We start from the raw sequence: 27861 nt of genomic DNA on the forward strand, positions 1-27861 counted from the left end.
CTATTATAGATTTTCATCTCAACATCTGATTTCTAAATTAAAAACCTATAAAAAGTGAGTTATATAGATTTTCGAAACGATATCTTGCTCTTCCATGGATGAACCCAGAGGAAAGATTTCCGAAACTGAGTAGGAAAAAGACGTTTGCTCCGGCCAATAAACAGAACACAATTGATGAATCTGCTACAAACTTTATTACATGAACACCATTAATCGGAAGAACAGCAAACGTATTTAGATCTATCCCCAATAAGTCTATCGCAACGCTAGACTGTTTTTGCCAGCTCAAACAAATTCGTATTATTTTGGTAAGACTTTACAGCTGTCAAAAATGCCTGCTAAATCTACCACAAACTAGAAGTCTACCAATACACTACGAAAACTATTGAGAAAAACAAACAAAGTATACCAAAAATATCTGTAAAGGATGAGGCTGTCGCATAAATCTGTCGCAACAGGCCATTAGTCTACTGATAGACTAGTTTTCACCAAGGGTATCCATTCCCTCTGCAGTTGTAGTACAAAGGGTTATCAATCCAAATGGTTGGTATGCTAGCAGATAGGATGCAATCAGAATCAAGCAAGTCAAGCCAAGCAATAAGGGGGTTTGGTTCTAATAATGCTAATATAAACAAAGCAAGAGAATATAAACAAGTAAACCACACGACCTAAGCACTCGATGCAAGCAATCGAGTACAGGATCGAGTGGGGTGATCGAGTATGCAAGTGAACTATGAACAGCTCGAGGTATTACTCGATACAGGTTATCGTGTACCTGATCGGGTAAGTAGTCGAGTAAGTAAGGAAAATGCAAAGAATGAAATACAAAAGTTCCTAAGGATGGGGGTAATCGAATCCTAAGTGTTCTAGACCGATACGGATGCCTTACATGCCTCAAACAATTATTTCCTAGACAATGAACCTCTAAAACCTTGTCACCACACTATCGCACTAGTAACAATCAACCTTGAACATACTACCACACTGTCGCACTAGCAATATGAACAAGCAGGCATTAAGAACAATTCATTTTTGTCAATATACTTAGACTTATCTGATTTTGTCACTCAAAGTTTAGTATACCTCTAGTATTGACCTAATCAAGCATTTTATCTACTTCTTTCGGCCTGTAGCATTATAAACGCCCTAGATCTAGTCTCAACCTGTCCGTCTGTTGACCGCATTAAGAACATCAACCTAGAAGAAAATTTATTTATCATAACAATCAACTAAAACATCCTAACCGATCAAGAACACTTAATCATCTATCCCATCCCTAGAAACTTTGCTACACTACTCGGACATAGAAACGAATGATAAAGCCATAGAAATAAACGAAAATGACATTAATAAAAAGAAAGAGTAGAGTAGAAAAGAGTAGGGATCAAAGATCTATGAAAAACTACAAAATTAAAGTGCAAAAACAAGAAAAATATGTTGAGTCGCTCAGTTCTCTCACAGAAGCTCTCGCTCTCTGGTTTAAGGGTCTGCTGCGTGCTCGTTTGCGAGCTAGGGAAAGAGGGGGTTTATATATGGAAACCCATTTGACTTAGCTTCCCAGACCTGCTCGATGGTCTACTAGATGGGGTGCACGAGGCTTGAGTCGGGTAACTCCTCGAGTGGATCTTTGGGTTGCTCTTCGCGCTCTTGGATCCTCTTCGATCGTGTTGGGGTTCGGACTTGTTCTTGTAGCTCGATGGCTCCTTCGGGTACATGCTCGAGTTATCCTTGCTTTTCCCCATTTTTGGCTCTTTAGCACCTGTTTTCATTCAATATATGCAAATGCAGAAATACAACACCCTAAATGCTCTAAAACTTGATTCCTACAGTAAATGGTCTAAAAATGCTAAGTTAGAGGTATGAACAATGCAAAATATGGACAAAAAGGGATGCTAAAAACATGTAAATTAGAGTGTTATCAGACCCCCAAACTTAAATCTTGCTAGTCCTCTAGCAAGTAAGTAAGAAGGTACGGTTTGAAAGTGGGGACTCATAACCTTAAGATGCTAACCGAAGGATGCAAGCTATAGTCCTTAAAGATAGTTTAATGGTGCTAAGATCAATCAACATACTTACAAATATTTTTCTATGCTTATTGCCATGTATCGATCTAGCTCAACCTCCAACTAAAGATAAGGAACATCTCTTTCACATTCAATTAAGTGTTTGGCGAATTCTTGCAAATGGAAGGTGAATCAAGCTCAATCGGTTTCAAGGGTAAGGCTTTTTGATAAGGTGGTTTCAAGCAAATTCTTTAGGTGGTTTCTCTCAAAAAGTGGAATGCTAGACAGTTGTGAAAACTATCTAAGACTGAGAACAATTTGGGCATACAAAGCTTAACTCTTGATGATCTACCCTTTTCTCATACATTCATAATGATTTTTTATTTATTTATTTAAACCTCCTAGAATTTAACTACCCACACCCTTGATTTTAACTCTCTCTATTTTTTAATTCCCTAAGGTTTAGACTTTTAGACTTTAAAATTCTAGCTCTTAATCTCCTTTTTTTTTTTAATTTTTTGTTTCTTTGCTAAACTCCTAATATACATATATTCTTTTTTTTCTTTCTTTCTAGGAGACTATAGCAAGAACTTTTTCTTTCTTTTTTTTTTATTTTACTTAGAGACTTAGAGCTAATTAATTCTAACCTTAGGGACTTTTCTCTTTTTTTTTTTTATATTCCACAACCCATCCCCAAATAAACATTCTAACCACCTATCTTTCAAAACCGAATCTATTAGCTAGTTCAAATCTAACTTAGCTAAATCAAGAGGCAGTTCTTTGTCGTTCTCAATACTCTCAAGGTTTCACAACCTATAGCACAATGAAAAAGGCCTCACTCAACAATTCACAACAAGGTTTGAAAGAAAGGTTTGGGTTCATGGGTAGGACAAATGAATCGGGTTAAACGAAAAGATTGGTAGAAAGTGGAGTGCTAACCCGAGTTTAGAGTTACCATGAGCAAGTATTCAAGTTCCATAAGCAAGACAATTAAAGTTCAAATTAAATTCAATAATATAGAGATGTTCTAATGTTCAAGCAAGTGGAGGAAGCATTCAATCGACACAAAGGGTCTAAGCAAAGATTTTTCATTTTTTTCCAAAGACTGATCTAGCAACAATGAACTGTGATTAAGGGCTATAGCTTCAATCCTAAGGTTTGATTTTAAATAAGGTGGTTTTAATCATTGTCCCCTAAGATGCATATGCAACAATCCTATATGAAACAAACTAGACTCAATCCTAATATGTAAATGCAACTACATGAACACTCTTTTATTTTATTTTTTTTTATTTTTTATTATTATTTTTATTTTTTGAAAATTTTCAAATTTTTTTGGCTTTTTTAATGCACATAGATGCAGACTCAAATGAATAAAACTAGCATGCAAAAATTTGAAATAACAAAAATAAGAAAATAAAACACAATGTTAAATACATTCTAAGACCCTCCCCCAAACTTAAATTACGCAGTCCCTGTGTAAATAAAAGTTTAAAAAAAATCCAAGAAGCACACAAAATAAGATGAAACTAAATGCAATGTTATATACAAGTGTTGGATGAAATTGGTACCTCATGGGTTGGTGAAGAAGGAGGTTGCAGCAGCCTCCATGCTTGCCAACGTATAGCCAGGGTCGTCTCCGGCTTCAGCAGGTGCCGGTGTTTGCTCGTTGGAGAGCTCAGATATGCGTACAGACGACTTGCTCGGACCAGCATCCGAGGTGTTGATCGAGGGTGGGATCGCGTAGCTCATCGGGTAGGGCATCGGGTAGTAGGATATAAATGGCGGAAGAGGCCCAAAATGATCACCGGTGTATCCACTCGCAGGGTGCATCGTGTACGGCATCGTGTATGGCATCTGGTATGGAGGAGGAAAAATTCCAGTATAATCATCTGATTGGGTGCTCGATGGGTGCATCGGATAGTGCATCGGATAGTGCATCGTGTACCCCATCGGATTGGGTGTCGGGTAAGCGTCAGAGTGGCTTTTCCTCGATGCTTCTGGTCGGGTGATATCCTCCTCAGCTTGGGGCTCGTATAATGATGCTCTTTGAGGTTCTGGAGGTGGCAGTCCTCGAGTTCCTCCTAGTGGTCCGCTTCTCCCCATCCATGTAGGTGCTTGTGCCGAGGTAGGAGCTGAGGCACAGCTTTCCTTATCTTGCAACTCCTTGATCTGACCTCCCATTACCTTCACTGAACCGGCAAGATCATTCACCTTTTTCACCAGGAACTTGTTCATCTTCTTCAGCCAGCCAATTCTCTTGTGAGCATCCCTCACTCCTACTGGTTGCTTTTGAGAGCATGCGTACTCCTCAAAATCAAACTCCTCCGAGCTATCTCCTTGTCTCTGCCCGGTCTCTTCTCTCTTCTCAGCCTCGGATTCCTCCTCCGGGTTGTACAGCTCTTCCAATGGTGGTGCGAAGTCAATGTTGCGCCCTAACCGAACCTTGGTGTATGCAGCATTGGGTAAAACCATTTGAGCAGCTCCGGCGGTTGGATGGACAAACTTGAACAATGTCATGTCATTAGGCCTTTCATAGGCCAAGAATCTCGCCAGCACGAGGTAGTCCGTATCCAGCCACCTTGGTTCGTGGACAATTCCCTTTAAGGGCACATCGCATGCCACTAAGATTGGTGTAACTAGTCCCCAATAGAGATCTCTCCGCCTCTTTCTCTCATTTTCACAGCCCAAGATTTCAAGTACAGGAATTGATCGAGTAGCACGAACAACATACCAGTATCAGCTATGTCTCCTACTAGCGGTGTTCTATCCCCAGCACTATCCAAAACTCCACACAATGCGACATCCAATAACTGAAGCTCATGGTCGTTCACATTCCCAGTATCTTTTCTAGCAAAAAGAGTGCATGCGAGGGACTTGTGAAAATACCTTAAAACGGGGCTCCTTATTTGAGCAGATTTGGAGCTCGTGGACTTGTAGGAGTGCTTGTCTCCTATTGTCAGCCATAGGGATCTCATCTCTTCCTTGCTGACCTCCATACCTTCCCCACTACCAGCCTTGAAGCCATACAGCGTCTCCATCTCCTTGAAAGTCAGCCGATATTCCGTGTTCTGAACGGAGAAGGTGATGAACCCGATCCCCCCATCGGGTAGTAGGGTCGGGTGATCTTCGAAATAGTGCAGCTTCAGGGTTGAAAGGAAGTGGACCGTCTCCTCTTCATAAGCTTCTAGATGGGATCGCATCATATTGCCCAGGTGGCACATATCAAACAAAAACTCGACGTCTCTAGCGATTCCCAATTGCTTCATTGTCTCACGGTGAGGGTATCGGGTACCAACGAAGCTCATCTTCCGGAAGACCTTGAATAGTCTAGCCGGAGTGTCGACTTCCTTTTGCTTAAGCCTCCGCGAGGCTTGGCGGGTTCTCTCTCTATGCTCCTCTTCTCTTTCTCTTTCCTCCTCCTCAGCGTGTTGATCTTCTTCAACCACTGCTCTCTCAACCACCTTCTCAGCCTTCTCCGAAGCCGGTCTCTTCCCCCTTGCAATTGCGGCTCTACTCCTTGATCGAGAGGTTTGGATCTCACCTTGTTCTTCTCCTCCAGCATCAGAATCGACCTCCATAGGGTCGGTAAGTGTCTTTTCGGACGTAGACAGGTCCCTACGTCAAGGAGAACGGCGGACAGCACTCGCCATTGGACTCGGTGAGCGAGCTCGGGGGCTTACTCGATGGGTTACTCGAGCATCAGGTCGGGTGGTGGATCGAGTTGTGCATTGGGTTGGGGAGGCTTAACGTCCACTTAACGGTCGGGAATGTGGAACGTTTCCTCTTCCTTGGGGTTGTTGAACTTCAGCAGCGTCTCTATCCGGTTGTAGCAGCGGCGGAGGTGGATCTTCTTCCTTTCCTTTGGTAGGTTCTAGCGGTTGGCTCCATATCGATTACTTGAGAAGAAGAAGAAAAGCTAGTTCTTGGGATTAATAGGGTTAGTCTCCAAAGAAAATCGAATGAGCTTGGAATCGAGAGAGAAGAATAGAAACTTATGGAAATTGAAAAGCTTAAGAGAATGAGGGAGACTTATCGGTGATGAGGAGGGAGAAGGGTTCGACCTCCTTAAATAGGCTAGGGTTTCGGTTGGTGGGCTTTTACGAGAGTAGGCTTGGCTTGTGGAATTCAGACTCCACTCGCTACCCGAGCAGGGACACGATCAGGCGCGTCGAGTACGGTGTCGAGTTGACCCTCGAGTTTACCAATTCCCTCTTCCCAATTTTCCATTTTTTTCTTCTTTTTTTTTTATAAAATTGCAAAAATAGAAAAATTAAATAAAAGAAAATAAAGCAAATAGACTAAAACTAAAAGATACCTTTGGGACTTCCTCCCAAGTGAGGTTGTTTAAAGTCACTAAGCTTGACTCTTCATGCTCCTTAAGCATGGGATCCGTGTGGAAAAGGTTCTGGAATCCTTCCACTGCAATAGTTTGGTCCAGAAGATCTGCCAGATTTTGTCCAGGTTCCATGGCAAATGTAGTGTTGACCTCTTTAAGATGTAGCATTTTTCTTTGTTTGGTCCTGGTGGAGAAAGCTTGACCCTCTATGGTTGGTCTCTTAGCCCCTTTCTTCACATCAAACTCCATCTTGAAGTCCTCACCATGTTCTATCCTGATCTTGCCTCGTTTTACTTCGATAATCGCACCACCTGTTGCCAAGAATGGTCTTCCTAAAATCAGTGGATCATTCGGTACCTTATCCATATCCAGGATCATGAAGTTGGTAGGCACTTCCAGTCTCCCAATCCTTAGGGGCAGATTTTCCAAAATGCCTATCGGATGTCTTACCGTTCTATCAGCTAGAACCAGATACTGCTTACTTGGTTTGAAGTCGGTGAATCCCAGCTTGTTAGCAACTGAAAGCGGCATAATGCTGACCGAAGCTCCAAGATCACACAAACAGCTCTTGAAAATCCGAAATCCTATTGAACATGGCAATGTGAAAGAGCCAGGATCTTCAAGTTTTTCCTCAGTTCTTACCTCGGGATCTAAACAAATTCCACTTCTCAGAATTTCAAATCCGATCTCCTTGACAGCCTCCTTAACCTCATCCTCCAATCTAGCTGCTTCCTTTGCAGCTTCCTGCTGAAGCTCATGTGGGGGCAAAAGCTTAGGTGGTGGAGCCTTGCGCTTAGCCATTCGCTCTGCAAGCGTCTCCAACTGGATGTCAAGTGCAGCACTGAACCTTTCCTCTAACTCCCCTCCTACCAGTGCAGGTGGTTGAGGCTGATCTCCTTTCTCAACATCTACTCGATGCATCATCCGATCAACACTATCGAGTAGGTCATCGGGTTCCACTTCGGGTTGTTCTTTAGTTTGTGATTCTCGAACCAGTGCTCGATCATCAACTCGATCAGTCTCTTCGGGTGAAGGCTCGGGTTCATACTCGGATATATAGTATTTGGCCTCTTTCTTCATTGAGTCATCCACATCCTCCCCATCATCACTGTCTCCAGTGAGGTAGTCCTCATAGTCATCATCCAGGAAAATGGCTTGAGCAGTCGCATAATCCTTGGGGTTTTGAACAGCTTTTCCTGTTGTGGTGGCCTTCGAGGTATCGAACCTTTGTGTTGAGTGATTCGTACTTGGCATTGAGGTCATTGTATCCTGAGTCAATTTTGTTGCTCATTTCCGCGAATCGTTTCGCGATGTCCATAGAAGCTGTAGCCTGTTGCTAAATCATTTGCTGAATAAGACCTCGTAACTCGGCTTCTTATGACTGGTTCGGTGGACCTTGGTACTGTTGGAATCCTGGTGGTTGGTTGTAGGTGCCTTGGTATGGTTGCTTAGGCGCATAGCCTTGGTTGTACTGGACAAAAGGCTTCTGTTGGGTCTGGTTCCCTTGAACTGCAGATGGGTAGGTTTGGTCTTGAGGATTTGCAACATTCGGGTTCCGATATGATAGATTTGGGTTCGGATTGAAGTTGTTGTACCCTCTGTTGTACCCTCCTTGGTTGTTGATGTAGTGAACATCCTCTAGCTGCATATTCTCCCCATCTTGCTGTTGAAACTGCTCTTCCTCTGATATAGCATGGACATGCTTCTGCTGGTTGAGGAGCTGATTGAGCTTATCATTGAGGGCTTTCATGTCCCTCTTGTACTTGGCATCTTCCTCTCCTGTAGATCACACAGAGCGATCATATTCCTCATTGTAGTTGCCATCAGATTGAGCCAAGTTCTCAACTAGGTCCCAACCTTCATTACCATCCTTGTTGAGGAAGTTACCATTGCTTGCGGTGTCCAGCAACATCCGTATCTTGGGGACCACTCCTCGGTATAGTGTGCTCAGCAATGAAGCATTACTGAAGCCGTGATGTGGACATCGAGTTGTGTACCCCTTGAAACGTTCCCAAGCTTCATTGAACGTTTCGTTGTTCTTCTGTACAAAGCTGAAAATTTCATTTTGCAGCCTTGCGGTTCTGGAGTTTGAGAAGAATTTGGCCAGGAATGCCTTCTTGCACACTTTCCAAGTGGTGATGGACTCTTTAGGGAGCGATTTATCTCAGATGTGTGCTTTATCTCCCAAAGAGAATGGGAAAAGCCTGAGCTTGAACCCATCTTCACTGACTCCATTTATTTTAGTTAGGCTACAGAGCCTATCAAATTCATCCAGATGATCCAGTGGGTCCTCCATTGGCAGTCCATGAAACTTGTTGCTTTGTATCATCTGGATGAGACTACTCTTGATCTCAAAATTGTTGTTCTGCACAGCTGGTGGCACAATGCCATTCCTCTGAGTGTGAGTAGTCGGAGCATCTCCTGCTCCTATATTGGTCCTTGCTTGAGGAGCTGGCGGACCGTTCTGATTATTCATCGTCTCCTCAATGGTTTCTATTTCCAGTTGAACTTGCTGTCGTCTGAGTAGCCGAGGTCTGTCGATGGTGTCGATGTAAGGACTCAGGTTCTGGCTACCTCTGGATCGTGTTTGCATGCATAGGCAAGTTTCCGAGTGTGTACTCGAGAATCAACTCGATCAGGTGATCGAGTGTCGGGTCGGGTGTTTGCTCGGGTTTTGGTACCTGAGATTCAAAAAAAACAAAGATGAAAGCAAACAAGTCAGTATCCGAAACAAATATAAACAAACGAACTTGATCTAGTAAGTCCTGAAATCCTAAACGTAGTAAAAAGAAACAACCAAATGGCAACGGCGCCAAATTGATAGACTAGTTTTCACCAAGGGTATCAATTCCCTATGCAGTTGTAGTACAAAGGGTTATCAATCCAAATGGTTGGTATGCTAGCAGATAGGATGCAATCAGAATCAAGCAAGTCAAGCCAAGCAATAAGGGGGTTTGGTTCTAATAATCCTAATATAAACAAAGCAAGAGAATATAAACAAGTAAACCACATGACCTAAGCACTCGATGCAAGCAATCGAGTACAGGATCGAGTGGGGTTATCGTGTACCTGATCGGGTAAGTAGTCGAGTAAGTAAGGAAAATGCAATGAATGAAATACGAAAGTTCCTAAGGATGGGGGTAATCGAATCCTAAGTGTTCTAGACCGATACGGATGCCTTACATGCCTCAAGCATTTATTTCCTAGACAATGAACCTCTAAAACCTTGTCACCACACTGTCGCACTAGTAACAATCAACCTTGAACATACTACCACACTGTCGCACTAGCAATATGAACAAGTAGGCATTAAGAACAATTCATTTTTGTCAATATACTTAGACTTATCTGATTTTGTCACTCAAAGTTAAGTATACCTCTAGTATTGACCTAATCAAGCATTTATCTACTCCTTTCGGCCTGTAGCATTATAAACGCCCTAGATCTAGTCTCAACCTGTCCGTCTGTTGACCGCATTAAGAACATCAACCTAGAAGGAAATTTATTTATCATAACAATCAACTAAAACATCCTAACCGATCAAGAACACTTAATCATCTATCCCATCCCTAGAAACTTTGCTACACTACTCGGACATAGAAACGAATGATAAAGCCATAGAAATAAAAGAAAATGACATTAATAAAAAGATAGAGTAGAGTAGAAAAGAGTAGAGATCAAAGATCTATGAAAAACTACAAAATAAAAGTGCAAAAACAAGAAAAATATGTTGAGTCGCTCAGTTCTCTCACAGAAGCTCTCGCTCTCTGGTTTGAGGGTCTGCGGCGTGCTCATTTGCGAGCTAGGGAAAGAGGGGGTTTATATATGGAAACCCATTTGACCTAGCTTCCCAGACCTGCTCGATGGTCTACTCGATGGGGTGCACGAGGCTTGAGTCGGGTAACTCCTCGGGTGGATCTTTGGGTTGCTCTTCGCGCTCTTGGATCCTCTTCGATCGTGTTGGGGGTTCGGACTTGTTCTTGTAGCTCGATGGCTCCTTCGGGTACATGCTCGAGTTGTCCTTGTTTTGACCCATTTTTGGCTCTTTAGCACCTGTTTTCATCCAATATATGCAAATGCAGAAATACAACTCCCTAAATGCTCTAAAACTTGATTCCTACAGTAAATGGTCTAAAAATGCTAAGTTAGAGGTATGAACAATGCAAAATATGGACAAAAAGGGATGCTAAAACATGTAAATTAGAGTGTTATCATCTACCATAAATATCTTTTGGGTCATATTGACTGTTGAAGGTGTACGTCAGATATTTTTGATACACTTAGTTTTTGATACACATATACGTCCACTGATAAGTGTACCAACACTACAACTAAGTGTACCATCTACGTTGACCGATAAGTGTACCAAGATTACAACTAAGTGTACCAAAAATATATGACGTACACCTTTAATCAGCCACCTATATAAATGTACCTTCAAATAATCAGTAGACTTTCTCCCAGTTCCCAATATTTTTTTTTTCCACTAATGGCATTAGCCGTAATTACGTTTTTTCTCAACACTAGTTTCAAGGGTAGTATGGGTACAAAGTTTATTCTAGTAATTACCAACAATTGTGTGTTACTTTTGTAAAAAGGAAGCTTTTATGTAATATTCTAGTAACTCACCCAAATATAAATTGCCATAAATTGTAACATTTTATAAATATTTCTTTACCACGTTCACATATTTCACGGGTGAAATGTATTCTTACACGAATACATTGATTTTGGAATTTCATTAATTTTTTATAGTGGTTTGTTTTGTAATAATCCATCATTTATAGAAAATATCAACAAACCGACTAACTCAAAAGATTTAAATATTCTAATCAAAAATATTAAATCAATATTATTAGATTATATTCAGAAAATTTAGTTTAGAATCCGGTTGTTACTAACATATAATAAAATTAAATAATTAAACTATTGAGTAATTTAGTATATGTTGTTATGGTTACATAAGAAACATGCAAATTGTTATGATTACAAAATAAAACATAAGAAGATATAAATTTGATTTTTAAACCACACAAAAGACATATTGCAATAAAGAGTAACATTTTATCAATATTTTTTCTACCATAAAACCTCTTACACATTCAAAGATTTCACAGGTGAAATGTATTTTTTACACGAAAACACAGCTTTGAATAAATAAATAAAAAACTTTAGTTACATAATATGTTTGACACAAACCGATATTAGTTCTAGAATAATAATTTTACTTATAAAAATTTTCTTAAATTGATTTATTGCGTACATAGTGCGGGTTGTTACCTAGTTAACATTATATAGCATTTACAAGAAATCCCTATTATATTATTTTGGAAGTACATGACTTTTTTTGTAGACTATATAATAGATATACTAGGTAACGATCCGCACTATGTGTGGAATAAATCGATTTAAATAAAATTCCTATAAGTCAAATTATTATCTTAGAACCAATATATGTTTGTGTCAAACATAATATGTAACTAAAGTTTTTTATTTCTTTATTCAAAGCTATGTTTTTTCGTGTAAAAAATACGTTTCACCCGTGAAATCTTTGAATGTGCAAGAGATTTTATGGTAGAGAAAGTATTGATGAAATATTATTATTTATTGCAATATGTCTTTTGTGTGGTTTAAAAATCGAATTCATATCTTTATGTTTTATCTTGTAATCATAACAATTTTGCATGTTTCTTATAACCATAACAACATATACTAAATTAATTATTTAATTTTATTATATGTTAGTAACAATTGGATTCTAAATTAAATCTATATTTTTTGAGAATTAAGTTTCTTTTAATGAGTTGGAGATAATTCAGGGGTAATATACTTCTTTTTTATAACCAATTATAATAACTATTGAAAGCTTGTTATTTAAATTATTATGGTAATAATACTAACATAAAAATAACATTTCATTTTTATATGATTTTCTTAATAAGTTATATGTTCTTTATTTTTATTAACTTCATATTAACTGATATGTTTTTATAGCCATTTTAAAATATTTTACTTATATTGATTTTAAGAAATCACTATAACTTTGACTTGTATATTTATAAGTAAATTTTAGAGAAATTTTGCCTTAAAATAGTATGTAATTATTTTATTAGTTTTAATATGTGATACTTAAAATTTGTGTGAGAGATGATGACATATCTAATTATTATTCAGTTAATTGTTTTCTAAATAAAATGGCATGTTAATGTAATTAATTAGAGATTTTAAGGGTATTTTGCTAGAAGGTGCACAGAGCTCTCTGGCGGCGACACATCAGCTTTTTCAAGAGTGTGCTTCTCTATTATTTTTTTTTTCGTCGAAAAATGAATTATATTGATGAGTTCAAATATTCTTGATACAATTGTTGTGTTAGCCAAACAGGTTGTCTAAAACATTCAAAGTAATAAGTACTATTTAGACATCCATATTTTGCTAGCAAGTGAGCTACTGAATTATTACATCGTTTTGTGAAAAGAAATTCAACTGATTTAAATTGTGTCTGCCACCATCTTATGTCTTATAAAACTCCTGCAATCGATATGTATAAAACGACCGACCCCTTTTTATTTAATAATAAATAATAATAATAATAAAATAAATAAACTACAACTAGTGGTCCCATACCCACTAGCCACCTAACCACATTCACAATCAACAGCAGAATAACAAACCAATAAATATCCAATAAACCAATAACCAATAAAATCATAACCAGTATTAATTCCAATCACAAACTAATGATCCAAACACCATAAATCAAATAACCAGCGATCCTAAACAATGTTCTAGGACTCAACTCTAGTAACCTAACAGAAGCCAGACAACCAAGCGAATCACTAGAACATCCTCCTCTTCATCGCCTTGATTCCACGATCACACTTTGCCTTTACCTGCACCATAAACACAAATTGAGATGCATGAGTATTTGATAAACACTCAGTGAGGCAATCCTCCCATCTACTGGACCATACACACAAGCAACAATGATTCCAAAGTTCCACAACAAGCAACAAACAAACACACAAACCAGGAAATCAAACATCGTCTTGCTGGAAGGGAGGTGTCGACCGACACCAGCCTAGTGTCGACCGACACCAGCCTAGTGTCGACCGACACCAGCCTAGTGTCGACCAACACTGGCTCAATGGTGTCGACCAACACTACCCCACAGTGTCGATCGATGCTTAATTTGCTGGTGTCGACCGACACCAAGTGGTATCGATCGACACTCCCTCTGCAACTGCGATCCGCGCGAAGTAGAGAGTCGAATCTCGCTCCCAAATCTCCTCCAAATCGTCCAATACTCAAAACCCAAGCCTTACACCTCCATAGGAACCTGTAACAACCAATCCCCAGCAAGAAAAACACACAAACAAGCAACAACAAGCAAGAACAAGGGAATCAAAGGCTTAGATTAGCCATGGTCATGCACTCACCTGTTAAAATGAAAATGAACCGTTAACTATCAAATTCCTCCGGTTAAACGCTATTCCTAGGCGTCATGAAGCTTCCCACAAAATTTCAGCACGATCAGATCTCAGATGAAACCGCAATCGATCCCGAAACTCCCGCTGGTCTCAAACCGCGACAGAGAAGAAACGCCCCACGAAACTGCCGATATCTCCTAGAATATTAACCCAAATTCACTTATGTAAAAAGGAGAGTGTACGAAAATCTCTTAGCTACAACCCTACCAAAACTCAATACCTTTCAAAACGATTTAAGTATACAGCTCCTCCTTCTCCCAAACCCTGTTGATTCTGTTCCTTTTTGTTTTGAACACCAAAATCAAGTTTACTCTTCCTTCTCCTCTTTCTCTTTGTTTTCAGCGGCTAGGCAACAACAAAACACGACCTAGATCGTTCTCCCACATAAATATCACGGTTTAATGGTTTTCCCTAAACCAAACCGGTCTAAATCGATTAAAAACTCAATCTGGTCGAACCAGAAAATCAGTGGTGTCGACTGACACCCCCTTGGTGTCGATCGACACCCTCACCCAAAACACTCAAATTGGTTTGCGGGTGTTACAATTCTCCCCCACCAAACTGGATTCGTCCTCGAATCTCGAACAACCATCAGCCAAGGACTCCCCTGCAACCGTCTCCACAGCCCGCACTCCTCCGACTGATCTACAGAAGGTCACCTCTAGGCGATAGACTCACGCTCCAGGCGTCATTTGCTCTTGACTTTTTGGACTTTCCTTTACTCATAGGCCTAAACCTTGAGTTTTATTGGCTCCTCATCAGACCTAAGTCTGCATGCCAAATGTTGGCTCCTCATCAGGCCAAAGCCCGCATGCCATAATATATAAGGAAAAGTCCAAACTCGTCTCTCGGGTTGCCACCCTACAGCGCGCCCCCGGATCGCCATCCGAAGTCGATATACCAACCATACGCCCGAGCCATAAAGTCTCTGAATATGGCAGTACTAGGAGAACCTAAGTCCCCCAAGAGTCGCGAGCAAACGATTCTGAACACGTCTGAGTCCTATCCCTATCCGGGTTTCCTTCCCGTGGCTCGCGTAAAAACATCTTAATGTCCTACCAACCACATATTCCCTCACTGGAATACCTCATGACCACACAAGGATCATATACACGCCACAAGGGCCGCCACAAAGGCCAAACAAAATGTCCTAAAGAGGACCGCCACCAAGGCCAAACAAATGTCCTAAAGAGGACCGCCACCAAGGTCAAACAAATGTCCTAAAGAGGACCGCCACCAAGGCACTCTGGCTAAACAGCCCGCCACAAAGGCCATCTGTCCCGAAGGACTGTCACAAAGACCAACTGTCCTGAAGGACCGTCACAAAGACACTCTGGCTAAACAGCCCGCCACAAAGGCCATCTGTCCCGAAGGATCGTCACAAAGACCATCTATCCCGAAGGACCGTCACAAAGACACTCTGGCTAAACAGCCCGCCATAAAGGCCATCTGTCCCGAAGGACCATCACAAAGACACTCTGGCTAAACAGCCCGCCACAAAGGCCAAACAAATGTCCTAGAAAGGACCGCCACCAAGGCCACACAAATGTCCTAAAGAGGACCGTCACAAAGACACTCTGGCTTAAAAGCCCGTCACAAAGACCACACATTGTCTAAAAAGACCGCCACCCACGGGCACACTGACTCAAAAGTCCGCCACTGAGGCCACACACAAGCCCCCTTTAAGGCTCTCCACAGCTAAAATGGACAAATTCTAACTCCCATAAAACTTTCCATATTTAGCACTTTCCATTTTTGGAAACTTTCCACTTTTGGAAACTTCTCCTTCAGGAAACTTTCCTTCACAACCCTGCCTCACGGAAACTTTGTACCCCAACACCACCTCATCTTGTTACTGAGTCGCACAACCAACCACCCCAAGCGACCGAGTAACAAGAGAGATGGGCTGGAATACTCCATTCCCGCTCCAGCCACGGATTACAGATGGGACTAGGCTAAACAAGCTCAAGTCGCGGCTTGCTTCTCATACCACCTTTTGAACCTTGCCTTCATCTTTGCCTCAGGCTCCCAAGTCTGCTCCTCAACACCATCACAGTCCCACAAGACTCTCATCAAAGGAATCTTCTTCTTCCGAAGTTCCTTGATCCTCCTCTCGAGAACCCTCATTGGTCTCGCCTCCACTGTCATGTTAGGCTGAAGATCCTCAGGAATCTTAGCCAACACCTGCTCACCCTCACGGAGACACTTCCGCAACATAGACACATGGAAAACCTTATGGAATGCACGCATCACCTCAGGTAACTCCAGTCTATATGCCACTGGTCCAACCCGCTCAATCACTCTGAATGGACCCATATACCTCGGACTCAACTTAGTCTCTGACAATGACCTATTCGGACCCTACAACATGGCCATCATAAGGTACACTCTGTCTCCTACCTGAAACTCAAGATCTCTCCTCCTCCTGTCAGCATAACTCCTCTGCTTATCCTGAGCCTCCTTCATGTTCAGCTTGAGAACCCGAATCTTCTCTGAGATCTTCTGAACAATACTAGCACCAAACATGCTCCTCTCCCCCACCTGAGTCCAGCATATTGGTGTACGACATGGTCTCCCATACAAAGCCTCATAAGGAGCCATCTTAATACTCGCCTGATAACTGTTGTTGTAAGCAAACTCTACCAGGTTCAGGTGATCTGCCCAATGGCCACCCCAATCCAATACACACATCCTCAGCAAATCCTCCAGCGTCTGGATCGTCCTCTCAGATTGTCCATCTGTCTGGGGATGATAAGCTGTACTCATATGCACCTTAGTGCCCATCTCCGCCTGAAATGCCTTCCAGAACACCGAAGTGAACTTAGAATCTCTATCAGACACAATGCTCGCTGGCACCCCATGCAATCTGACTATCTCTCTCACATACTTCTTAGCCAAGACCGCTGCTCCATCAGTCTTCTTAATGGCCAGAAAATGTGCAGACTTAGTCAACCGGTCCACAATGACCCAAATAGCATCAAAGGTCCGTGACACGGGCAATCCTACCACGAAATCCATGGTGATCATATCCCACTTCCACTCAGGAATGGGTAAACTCTTCAGTAACCCGCCAGGAACCTAATGCTCAGCCTTCACTAGCTGACACACATCACACCTCGAAACCCAACTAGCCACATCCTTCTTCATCCCGACCCAATGATAGTACCTCTTGAGGTCACGGTACATCTTAGTCGCTCCTGGATGAATGGATAACTTGCTCGCATGAGCCTCTCTCAGAATCACCTGTCTCAACTCCTCATCCTTGGGCACACAAACCCGACCGTGCACCAAGATAGTACCATTATCTGAGACCTGATACTCTGAATCCACATCCTTAGAGGCATTCACCAGCCCCAAATCCTTCTCCTGAGCCAACCACACCCTACTCAGAAGATCTGCTCTATCTACTGCTTCCAAACCCAACGGTTCCTGTGAAACAGCACATAAGCTCAAAGCACTGGTCTCTCATACCAGAGACTTCATCTCATGGTCCTGTAGTAACCTGTCAAACCAAGGAAACTCCTGATCTTAGTGACATTCTGTTGTCTAGGCCAATCCCTGATAATCTGAATCTTCTCCGGATCTACAGAAACTCACTCTGCATACACAATGTGACCTAGAGAACCCATCTCACACTTCCAAAAACTACACTTGCTCAACTTAGCAAACAACTTCTGCTCCCGCAGCTTCTCCATAACTGCCCTCAAATTCACTGCATGCTCCTCTGGACTCTTAGAAAATACCAGGATATCATCGACGAAAAAGATGACAGACACGTCTTGAAACTCCTGAAACACACTGTTCATCAATCTAAACGCTGTTGGCGCGTTAGTCAACCCAAAAAGGCATCTCCATGAACTCACAATGCCCATACTTCGTCCTGAAAGCCGCCTTTCTCACATCTGTCTCATCTATCGGTATCTGATGATAACTCGACGCCAGACCTACGTTGGAGAACCAAGTAGCACCTCCCAACTGATCCAACAACTCATCAATCTTGGGAAGAGGGTACTTGTTCTTGACAGTGACCCGGTTCAAACCCCATTAGTCAATGCACAAGCGGAAACTCCCATCCTTCTTCTTAATAAATAACACCAGTGCTCTCCACGGTGATACACTAGAATGTATAAATCCCTTGCTCCATAAATCCTCTAGTTGCTTCCTCAGCTCAACTAAACAAATACTCAAGTATGCCGACATCAACTCACCGCCACCTAAATATCAACCCTCTTGTTCGTCCAAGAACCTCTAGTAACTTGCCACTTAGAGAAACTTCCCCAAGGTAACTTATTCCAGAAATAGCTTTTTCACTTGGCAATTCTCCACAGTAAATCATCAATACGAGCGTAATAAAACAAACAAGTACCATACGTTCGCATATTTTGATTCACCGCGTCAAATGCTTTGCAGGCAGCTAGCTCAAACCACTTGACTTATTCCCTCCAACAAGATTACCAAAACCTTGAATCTAGCAACCCTGTCCATCTCCAATGAACTTCATCCAGTATCGTCGCAACAATTAGTTTATCCTGCCATGAAGGCTCCTCGTGAACTTATGTATCTGGCAAACATGCCTTTCCCGGCTCAAACCTGCTGTAACTCCCCTTCTCGGGACTCCAGCACCACCGGCCTCACAATCCTGGCGCACAGCCAAACATTCATAACCGCTCTGGTCATAAAACCCTGTCCCAAAGGTAGTAATGTTAATATGGGTGCACCCGGCCCGTTTAAACCCGGCCCGTTTAAACCCGAACCCATTTCACATAATTTTTTTAATATTCATTTAAACCCGAGCCCGTTTAAACTCTACCCTTTTAGGCCCGTGAAATTTATAATAGCCCGTTTACCCATTTAGCTTAGTGTTTTTTTTTTCTACAGCAACAGAGATATTTTTTTTCTACAAGTCATATGAACGAACAACAGAACGAGTAAAGTAACATTACATCAACTTATCAAGTTAAAACCCAAATAATCTACTAGAAACATGAACTGATGAACACAACGATGAAGTAGTAGCAAACTCTGAAGACTGAAACATTCTTCTTCATCCTTTAAGATAATCCATATCAGCTGAAACACACACAAATATAACAGACATGAATACATGATCATCCAAGAGAACAATGGCTTTAACAGCTAAAGTTTAGCTTCATCACTAGTGGCATTAGCAAAGATTAACAAAATCACCAATGGTATTACTGTATTAGCAAAGAACGATGTTAACAAACCTGTATTTTGAGCTAGTGATGAGATGCTTGAATAGCTTCATCACTAATCCTGATTACTCCCTGTATTTTGAGCATCTTTTTCATCTTCTTCGTCTTCTATGTTACCTATTAAAGCTGTGAATTAGTTGCTAAGTCACTGAATTAGATACATATTAGTTGCTAAGTCTTACTCGTAAGTTACCTTCATATTCTGCAAATCCTCTTAACCAGTTACGAGTACACAATAGAGCTTGAACGTTCTTTGGAAGTAAATGGTTTCTGTATGGAGTTAACACTCTAGATCCGATGCTAAACGCAGACTCTGAGGCAACTGTGGTGATGGGTATACTTAGCAAATCACGTGCCATACATGCTAAATCACCAAGTCGATGTTGGTTGTCTTTCCAATAAGACAAAACATCCAAATTCGGGAAAGACTTCCTCTCTAGTCTTGGCTCATCTAAATAGATATCCAAAAGTGTCTTTGTATTTTCCACCCCAACTCCAATGTTTCTTTCAAGCTCAAAAAGATCCTGCATAAAGATTCACATCATCATTATCATTAGTCAAACTGTAAAATTATGATACAAAATTATTGCAAAATTAGTATTGTAAAGAAAGTACACTTACATAATCATAATCATCATCAAGTGGAGATTCAGAAACTAACTCATGTGGAGTTGGAGCTGTTGAAACACCTGAAGCATTTCCGGTAGACTTAGCTTGATAATCTTTGTAGAGCCTAACCAAATTTGCTCTAAGCTCATCTTTTTTCAACTTAGAAGTTGTTGGATCCACTTTATCATAAGCCATTTCAATCATCTGCAGTTTCATTCTTGGATCTAAAACAGATACCATGGCCAAAATTACGCTATAAGCTTTCCAGTACTTAGAGAACTTTTTCTGCATTTTCTTAGCCATGTTTTCAACACCTTCATCATCACAAGATGCAAATTTCCTCAACAATAGCTCAATTCTCCATACTTGTGTGAAATACACATTGGCAGTGGGATACTTCGATCCTGAAAAATGTGTAGTGATGACACTGAACGGTTTCAACAACTCACAAATCTTTTCTCCACGGTTCCATTCATTTTCTGACGGCAATGTCTTGTAATTTGTATCATACCATTGCAAGCTAACAAATGCTTTCCTAAACTTTAAAGCCCTTGCAAGCATCTCATATGTAGAGTTCCAACGATGCTCAACATCATTTGACAGACCAGCTCCACTTTTAATTCCAACTCTCTGTACGCAAGCTGCAAAAGCTTCTTTCCTTGAAGGAGATGCTTTAACATATCTAACACTCTCTCTAACATTGTGCAAGATGTCTTTTGCTAAATCTAAACCAGCTTTCACTATGAGGTTCAACACATGAGCACAACATCTCACAACATCTCACAACACCACAATGGATGCATCTGCCTCTCTCCTTTTTATCTTCTTCTATCCCGACTGATACAAATTCCTTCCAAACTTCTGAAGTTAACCGTCTCTTTCGTGTAGCTTGAGTTGATGCTTGAGACACTGAAGTTAACCGTCTCTTTCGTGTAGCTTGAGTTGATGCTTGAGACACTGTGTCACTTTGCACTGGTTCTTCAATTTCTGTTTCCCCCTCATCCATCTCAATGTCTTCATCTTGAGCATCTTCCTCATTCATAGCAATATAGTCATTCTGAGCATTGAGCAATGCTATTGTGTATTGAGACTCTAAGTCCATTCTGTAAAAACAGAATGGACTTATATACACCTCTATCGCAAACAGTATTATATAGACTTGTAAACAGTATTATATAGACTATATAAACTCAACAAGTTGTTGAGTAAACACAACAATAAACAGTATTATATAGACTATATACACAACAATAATCAGTATTATATACACCTCCATCGCAAACAGTATTATATAGACTTGTAAACAGTATTATATAGACTATATAAACTCAACAAGTTCTTTGAAAACTCAATACTTCTTTGAAAACTCAATACTTCTTTGAAAACTCAATACTTCTTTGAAATATCAAAACTGCATATATTAGTTTTTTTTTAGTCTTTGAAATATCAAAACGTGTGTGTGTGTTGTTGTTTGGATAAAAGGTACAATTACACGCATCAAATTAAAAAGCATCAAACAAGATTATAACAAATACGCAAACAAGTTAAAGTCCGTTTACCTCGCCAATACTTTGCTTTCCAGTACTTTGATCCGTTAAAATCAAGAGACTTTCCTACCTGAAACAAGTAACTCATTGAATCAACCGTTAAAAACCTGAGATCACAGAACAATAAGAAATCATAATAAGCAAAGACTAGAATAACATACCAAAGCATCAATGAGGAACACTGCTGAAAACTCCACTCTCTATTCTCTATGAACCATCTTTGTTACCATCTTCCTCTACCTATAATAAAACCGAAAGCATCAATGAGGTGAAAGAAATGACAAAGAGCTAAGAGAAACCAAGGGAACCCATAAACTCACAAATCTCCATAAACTCAATCAAACCTGAAGCATACAATTTCGAATTGAGGGATTAGAGATTAGAGACCTCTGAATCTGTTGTTATGGTGGCGTGACGGTGGGTGGAGAAAAAGGGTTTCTGCTTCGCGAATCGCAAGTCGCCGTCGCGAGAGAAAAAGGGTTTCTGCTTGAAGGGTCCAACAATGAACACAAGACCCACGAAGTTACGATAGTAAATTGTAAAACTCACAAAGCAAATATGAATCATACAAGTATACAACACAGAACTGAAGGAGTAGAGAGAGACCTCGTGAACCCTCTAATGGTGGCGTGACGATGGCGTGACAGTGGAGAAAAAGAGTTGTGTATGCTCGGAGCCTCCGAGTCGGATGTGGCGTGACGGTGGCGAAAAGATTCGCCGGGATCAGAGAGCAAAAGATGACGGAGGTGGCGATTATGCTTCGCGGTTGTGAGTTTTGACATTAGGTCTAAGTTAGACCGTCTAACACTAAACGTTGTCGTTTACATCGAGAATTCAAAAAAAAAAAGTTATCGGGCTACCCATTTAATTTTAAATAAGACCCGTTAATAAACGGGCTTAAACGGGTGTACCCAATTAAAATTATTGGTTTTCTAAACGGGTTCGGGTCTAAAAAAACTATACAGAGCCCCATAAGACCCGCGGGCCTTAAGCCCATTTTAACATCACTACCCAAAGGTCAACACATCCAAAACCCGAGATTAAACTACCGTCAATCTCTCGAGGTCTACATTCAATCGTTATGTTCATACTCACGTCCTAGGAATTGCTTGCTCCCAACTCTTCCACTCTTAGGTCGCAACCTTCGAGTCATACCGATCTCACTCTCAGACCAGCGTCTTCGAGTTATACCGTCTCACTCTTGGACCACAATCCTCAAGATCTCGGTATTAGGGGAACTACTCATCCCCTCTGGTGAACAACATCCCCTCTGCCACTCTCGGAGCCCTCAGCCCCTCGAGCTATCGGTATTCAGGGGAATCACCATCCCCTCAGGAGCAACAATCCTTAACAACTATAAACATCTCTCGACACAACTACCTCCTGTGGTCCGAGTATAACATTGCAATGTTACACCTGCCCACTCAACTTATAATATCCAACTAGATTAACTATCAAGCAGAGAAATATCTGCTCCAACTGCATATGTCCACCTATCCGCCTCTCTAGGCCCGATACCTCTTGAGAAACAATCTCATACCGGTCATCTATAACCGCTCCATCCTCTTAACATAAGGTGAAAAATCCTCAACATCCGCAGCCCTCGACTGCGCCCCGCCACATGCGGCACAACTGGAGCCTACACTGGTACCCCTCTCGGTAACTGCTCCAACAGCACGCCAACAGATCCGCCAAGCGATCATCTCGACCCTGGGCTCCACCTGCTGCAACCCCACACCTGGGTTCCCAGCACCCCCGGCACGCTCACCGGCTAATCCTCTCTGGTCCCTCCTGATATGCTTGCGACCCTCTGACGTACCTCCTCGTGGAACTCTGGACCACACACTCGCTGGCCTCGGGACCCGCCCGACAGTGACCACGACCACGTCCCCGTCCACGACCAACAACTCAAACACCTTAACCACTGATCTTCCAAGAACAGAGGCTAACAAGTAGAAAACAAATCAATACCACACAAAGAAACATAACAATAACTCACCGTGAAATCTCATTGAAGGCTCAAAGAGGATGTTCTATGACTCCATGCCACACACAATTGACTAACTCACATAATCAATCAAAGCATGCAATCCAAAACATCACAACAGAAACCTAGCAAACCCAAACCTAGAACTGTAAGGGCTCTGATACCAAAATGAAACGACCGACCCCTTTTTTTTTTAATAATAAATAATAATAATAATAATAATAGAATAAATAAACTACAACTAGTGGTCCCATACCCACTAGCCACCTAACCACATTCACAATCAACAGCGGAATAACAAACCAATAAATATCCAATAAACCAATAACCAATAAAATCATAACTAGTATTAATTCCAATCACAAACTAATGATCCAAACAGCATAAATCAAATAACCAGCACTCCTAAACAATGTTCTAGGACTCAACTCTAGCACCCTAACAGAAGCCAGACAACCAAGCGAATCACAAGAACATCCTCCTCTTCATCGCCTTGATTCCACGTTCACACTTTGCCTTTACCTGCACCACAAACACAAATTGAGATGCATGAGTATTTGATAAACACTCAGTGAGGCAATCCTCCCATCTACTGGGCTATACACACAAGCAACAATGATTCCAAAGTTCCACAACAAGCAACAAACAAACACACAAACCAGGAAATCAAACATCGTCTCGGTGGAAGAGAGGTGTCGACCGACACCAGCCTAGTGTCGACCGACACTGGCTCAATGCTGTCAACCGACACTACCCCACAGTGTCGATCGATGCCCAATTTGCTGGTGTCGACCGACACCAAGTGGTATCGATCGACACTTCCTCTGCAACTGCGATCCGCGCGAAGTCGAGAGTCGAATCTCGCTCCCAAATCTCCTCCAAATCGTCCAATACTCAAAACCCAAGCCTATACCTCCATAGGAACCTGTAACAACCAATCCCCAGCAAGAAAAACACACAAACAAGCAACAACAAGCAAGAACAAGGGAATCAAAGGCTTAGATTAGCCATGGTCATGCACTCACCTTCTAAAATGAAAATAAACCGTTAACTATCAAATCCCTCCGGTTAAAAGCTATTCCTAGGCGTCACGAAGCTTCCCAAAAAATTTCAGCACGATCAGATCTTAGATGAAACCGCAATCGATCCCGAAACTCACGATGGTCTCAAACCGCGACAGGGAAGAAACGCCCCACGAGACTGCCGATATCTCCTAGAATATTAACCCAAATTCAGTTCTGTAGAAAGGAGAGTGTACGAAAATCTCTTAGCTACAACCCTACCAAAACTCAATACCTTTCAAAACGATTTGAGTATACAGATCCTCCTTCTCCCAAACCCTGACGATTCTGTTCCTTTTTGCTTTGAACACCAAAATCAAGTTTACTCTTCCTTCTCCTCTTTCTCTTTGTTTTCAGTGGCTAGGCAACAACAAAACACGACTTAGGTCGTTCTCCCACTTAAATATCACGGTTTAATGGTTTTCCCTAAACCAAACCGGTCCAAATCAATTAAAAACTCAATCTGGTCGAACCAGAAAATCAGTGGTGTCGACCGACACCCCCTTGGTGTCGATCGACACCCTCACCCAAAACACTCAAATTGGTTTGCGGGTGTTACAATGTCATTCTGTTCTTCATTTAGTATCCTTGTAAGTACTTGACAGTCACCTTCAAAGCTGATATGAGTATGTCCTTTGATCCAGGCTTGTTGCATTGCCGATAATAGTCCTTTGGCTTCCGCTTGCTGAGGGGACATTACTGATCCTAGTTTTTGTGAACCCCACCCCCTTGATACACCATTTGAATTCTTCCAAATCCATCCTACTGTTGCTTGATTAGTGTATTTATCAAATGCAACATCATAATTACACTTTATTGATGTGTTTCTTGGTCTTTTCCAAGTCGATATATTTTGTTGTTCGGTAGAGGATACTGGTTCCTGAGGATTATATAAATACCAGTCATGAACATCATTCTTGACTCTAAGTGCTAGAATTCTAGGAGATACTGTGCGGTTTTCAAAAATAAATTTGTTTCTAGCTTTCGAGAGATGCCACATAGTCCACAAGGGTTGTAAAAAAGAGTTATCTATCATCCCATTCATATGATCCATATCTAAAAAAGCTGTAATGATTTGTTCGGTGTCATAATTTCTTGTCAAAAAAACATCGATAGGTATATTGGACAGATCCTAGACTTTTTTAGCATAATAGCACGAAAACAGAATATGTTCTATTGTTTCATCCTTTTGGAAGCATCTAGGACATATAGGATCAAGGTTCAACCCCCGTGTATTGAGTCTGGTAATAGACGGTAGTGCTTTTGACATCAAACGCCAAAGAAAATGTTTAACCTGAGGCAAAATTTTCAGTTTCCAAACTCTGTTTTTAAGTGAGACAGACCCGTGAGGTATTGGTCCTTGAGCAGCCGTCATGTCTTGATTATGCATACTTAACAAGTATCCAGATCTTACAGTGTATTCTCCCGACTTGTTATAATTCCAAATTAGTCGATCAGGTGTTTCTTGTATAGGTAGATAAAGGTCTTTAAAAAACTTTTGACAATATTTTGTCTTGGTTCCAGAAACGCCGATTGCCAACTTTTGTCATGAGATCTTTAAACAACCAAGGGTTTGAATTTGCACTTCGTATAGGTTTCGGTGGATTTTCTGTCGTGACATTATCAACGTCTAACCTGGTTGTGTTTCCATCACCGATCATTGATCTTATACCTTGTTTAAGAAGATTTAGACCCTCTAAAATGGAAGACCATCCATATGATTGATTGCTTCGGGGTTTTGCTTCAAGAATAGAATCATCTCTATAGTACCTTGCTTTCATTATTCGAGCAAACAGAGAATCTGGATACTGTAATAGATGCCAAGCTTGTTTTGCAAGGAGAGCATCGTTGAATTTAGACAAGTTTTTGAGTCCAAGTCCTCCTTCCTTTTTTGAATATTGCAGTCTTTTCCATGCTATCCAAGGAATACCTCTTTCACTATTACTTTTCTCCCACCAAAATTTTTGTAATATTGAGTCTATCTCATCAACAACACCAAGAGGTAATTTGAAACGTGACATTGAATAGATAGGCATTGATAGAGCTACAGACTTCAACATAATTTCTTTGCTTGCTGTTGTCAATCGTTTGGTACTCCATGAGGATGTACGTTGTTGGACTCTATCAACAATGTATTTGAACATCTGTGCTTTTTTCTTCCAAACTGCTATGGGAGACCTAAATATTTTCCTCCCCCACCCTGATTTGGGATATTCAAAATATGTTTCAGTCGGTTTTGTGTTGTCCCATGTACTCGAGATCCGAAGGTAATTAACGATTTTGCTGTGTTTATTTTTTGTCCCGAGTAATATTCATAGACCTCAAATGCCTCCTTGATTGCCTTACAATTTCGTGAGTTAGCTTGACAGAAGAACAGAGAATCATCTGCAAACTGCTGATGAGTAATCGTTGGAACACCATTACCTATTTTCACACCTTTTATATCACCATCTTGAACTCTAACTTTAATAAGATGACTCATGATGTCTACACAGAGAATGAATAAGTAAGGGGATAGGGGATCCCCTTGTCGTATTCCTCTCTCTGGTTTGATCAATCCTTGCGGTGAGCCGTTAACCAACACTGAATAGCTAACCGACCTGACTGCTGCCATTATCCATGATATCCACTTATCATCAAAACCAAATAGTCGCATCGTAACCTCTAAAAAGTTCCATTCCACTCTATCGTATGCTTTAGACACATCTGTCTTAATGGCCATATAGTTTGTTGAAACTCTTTTTCTGACTTTAAGGGAATGCATGACCTCATGTGCTATCAATACATTGTCTGTTATCAACCTTCCGGTATAAACGCTGCTTGCGTATCAGAGACAATGTTGTCTAAGTGTTCTTTAAGTCGATTTACCAGACATTTTGATATTATTTTGTAAAGAACATTACAAAGAGCAATTGGCCTGTAATCTGAAAAAGATGGTGCATTTGTTATTTTCGAGATCATACATATGTTGGTATGATTCAAACCTGATTTCATGTAGGATGTCTCGAAAAAGTCCTTAACTTCTGCTACAACGTCTGTTCCAATAATGTTCCAGTAATGTTTATAGAACCTAGCAGTGAGACCATCAGGTCCTGGTGCTTTTTCATCACCAATAGATGTAAGTGCCTCGAGAATTTCATCACTTGTGAACTCTCTGGTTAGAGCCTCATTTATCTTTGTAGTTGCCGTTGGTTAAAAATCTCCAAAGTCAATCGGTGATACAGGAATCCAACTTGAAGTATACATCTTTGTAAAGTAATCTTGAGCATGGAGACCTATTTCCTCATCACCATTATAAATGTTTTGATGCTCATCTTGTATTGTCGTGATGTAGTTCCTCGAGTATCTAGTTTTCGTACTGGCATGATAATATGATGTGTTACGGTCTCCCATTGATAACCATTGTTTCCTGCTTTTAGTCCTCCAATAATATTCCTCATCTCTGTATGCTTGACTCAATTCCCTTTGTAAAATTGGAATATTGTTCCTCTCTTGTCTATTGAGACTTTCCATAGCTTTGTTTACAGCAGCTTGAAAGTAATCAATCCTCTTCCTCGCATTTATATTTGATACATGTTTCTTCTTTGACATAGCTCGCCTACAACTTGATAT

At 40.9% G+C, this 27861-nt stretch overlaps 2 protein-coding genes and 1 non-coding gene across 3 annotated transcripts; 1 reads left to right on the forward strand and 2 right to left on the reverse strand.

Annotated features, from left to right (window-relative positions):
* Window positions 1-8309: 8309 nt before the first annotated feature.
* On the forward strand, window positions 8310-8416 carry LOC147938300 (small nucleolar RNA R71). Its single transcript, XR_015567582.1, has one exon. It is a non-coding gene; the product is annotated as a small nucleolar RNA R71 (small nucleolar RNA).
* A 10641-nt stretch (window positions 8417-19057) lies between these two features.
* Window positions 19058-20396, reverse strand: LOC147938301 (zinc finger BED domain-containing protein DAYSLEEPER-like). The gene is made up of 3 exons (XM_087463790.1): window positions 19667-20396; window positions 19239-19569; window positions 19058-19162 (listed from the first exon to the last, which is right to left on the reverse strand). The coding sequence occupies exons 1-3, from the start codon at window positions 20213-20215 to the stop codon at window positions 19101-19103; spliced, it is 942 nt and encodes a 313-aa protein (XP_087319916.1). The 5' UTR covers window positions 20216-20396; the 3' UTR covers window positions 19058-19100.
* On the reverse strand, window positions 20349-27840 carry LOC147938302 (uncharacterized). Its single transcript, XM_087465579.1, has 6 exons — window positions 27472-27840; window positions 27234-27423; window positions 26596-26856; window positions 25885-26449; window positions 21225-21308; window positions 20349-20757 (listed from the first exon to the last, which is right to left on the reverse strand). Exons 1-6 carry the CDS (start codon window positions 27838-27840, stop codon window positions 20349-20351), a joined length of 1878 nt encoding a protein of 625 aa, XP_087321705.1.
* Between the last annotated feature and the right edge of the window lie 21 nt (window positions 27841-27861).

This window comes from Camelina sativa, chromosome 9 (genome assembly GCF_030686135.1).
Source record: "Camelina sativa cultivar CO46 ecotype springtype chromosome 9, ASM3068613v1".
NCBI classification, from domain to species: domain Eukaryota; kingdom Viridiplantae; phylum Streptophyta; class Magnoliopsida; order Brassicales; family Brassicaceae; genus Camelina; species Camelina sativa.

Coding starts and splice junctions, on each gene's coding strand:
- LOC147938301 (XM_087463790.1), bottom strand. CDS start 20,215: ATGCTTGCAAGGGCTTTAAAGTTTAGGAAAGCATTTGTTAGCTTGCAA. Junction 19,570..19,666: donor TTGATGATGATTATGATTAT/GTAAGTGTACTT, acceptor ATCTTTATGCAG/GATCTTTTTGAGCTTGAAAG. Junction 19,163..19,238: donor AGGATTTGCAGAATATGAAG/GTAACTTACGAG, acceptor CAGCTTTAATAG/GTAACATAGAAGACGAAGAA.
- LOC147938302 (XM_087465579.1), bottom strand. CDS start 27,840: ATGTCAAAGAAGAAACATGTATCAAATATAAATGCGAGGAAGAGGATT. Junction 27,424..27,471: donor ATACTTCAAGTTGGATTCCT/GTATCACCGATT, acceptor GCAACTACAAAG/ATAAATGAGGCTCTAACCAG. Junction 26,857..27,233: donor GACATCCTACATGAAATCAG/GTTTGAATCATA, acceptor GGATAATGGCAG/CAGTCAGGTCGGTTAGCTAT.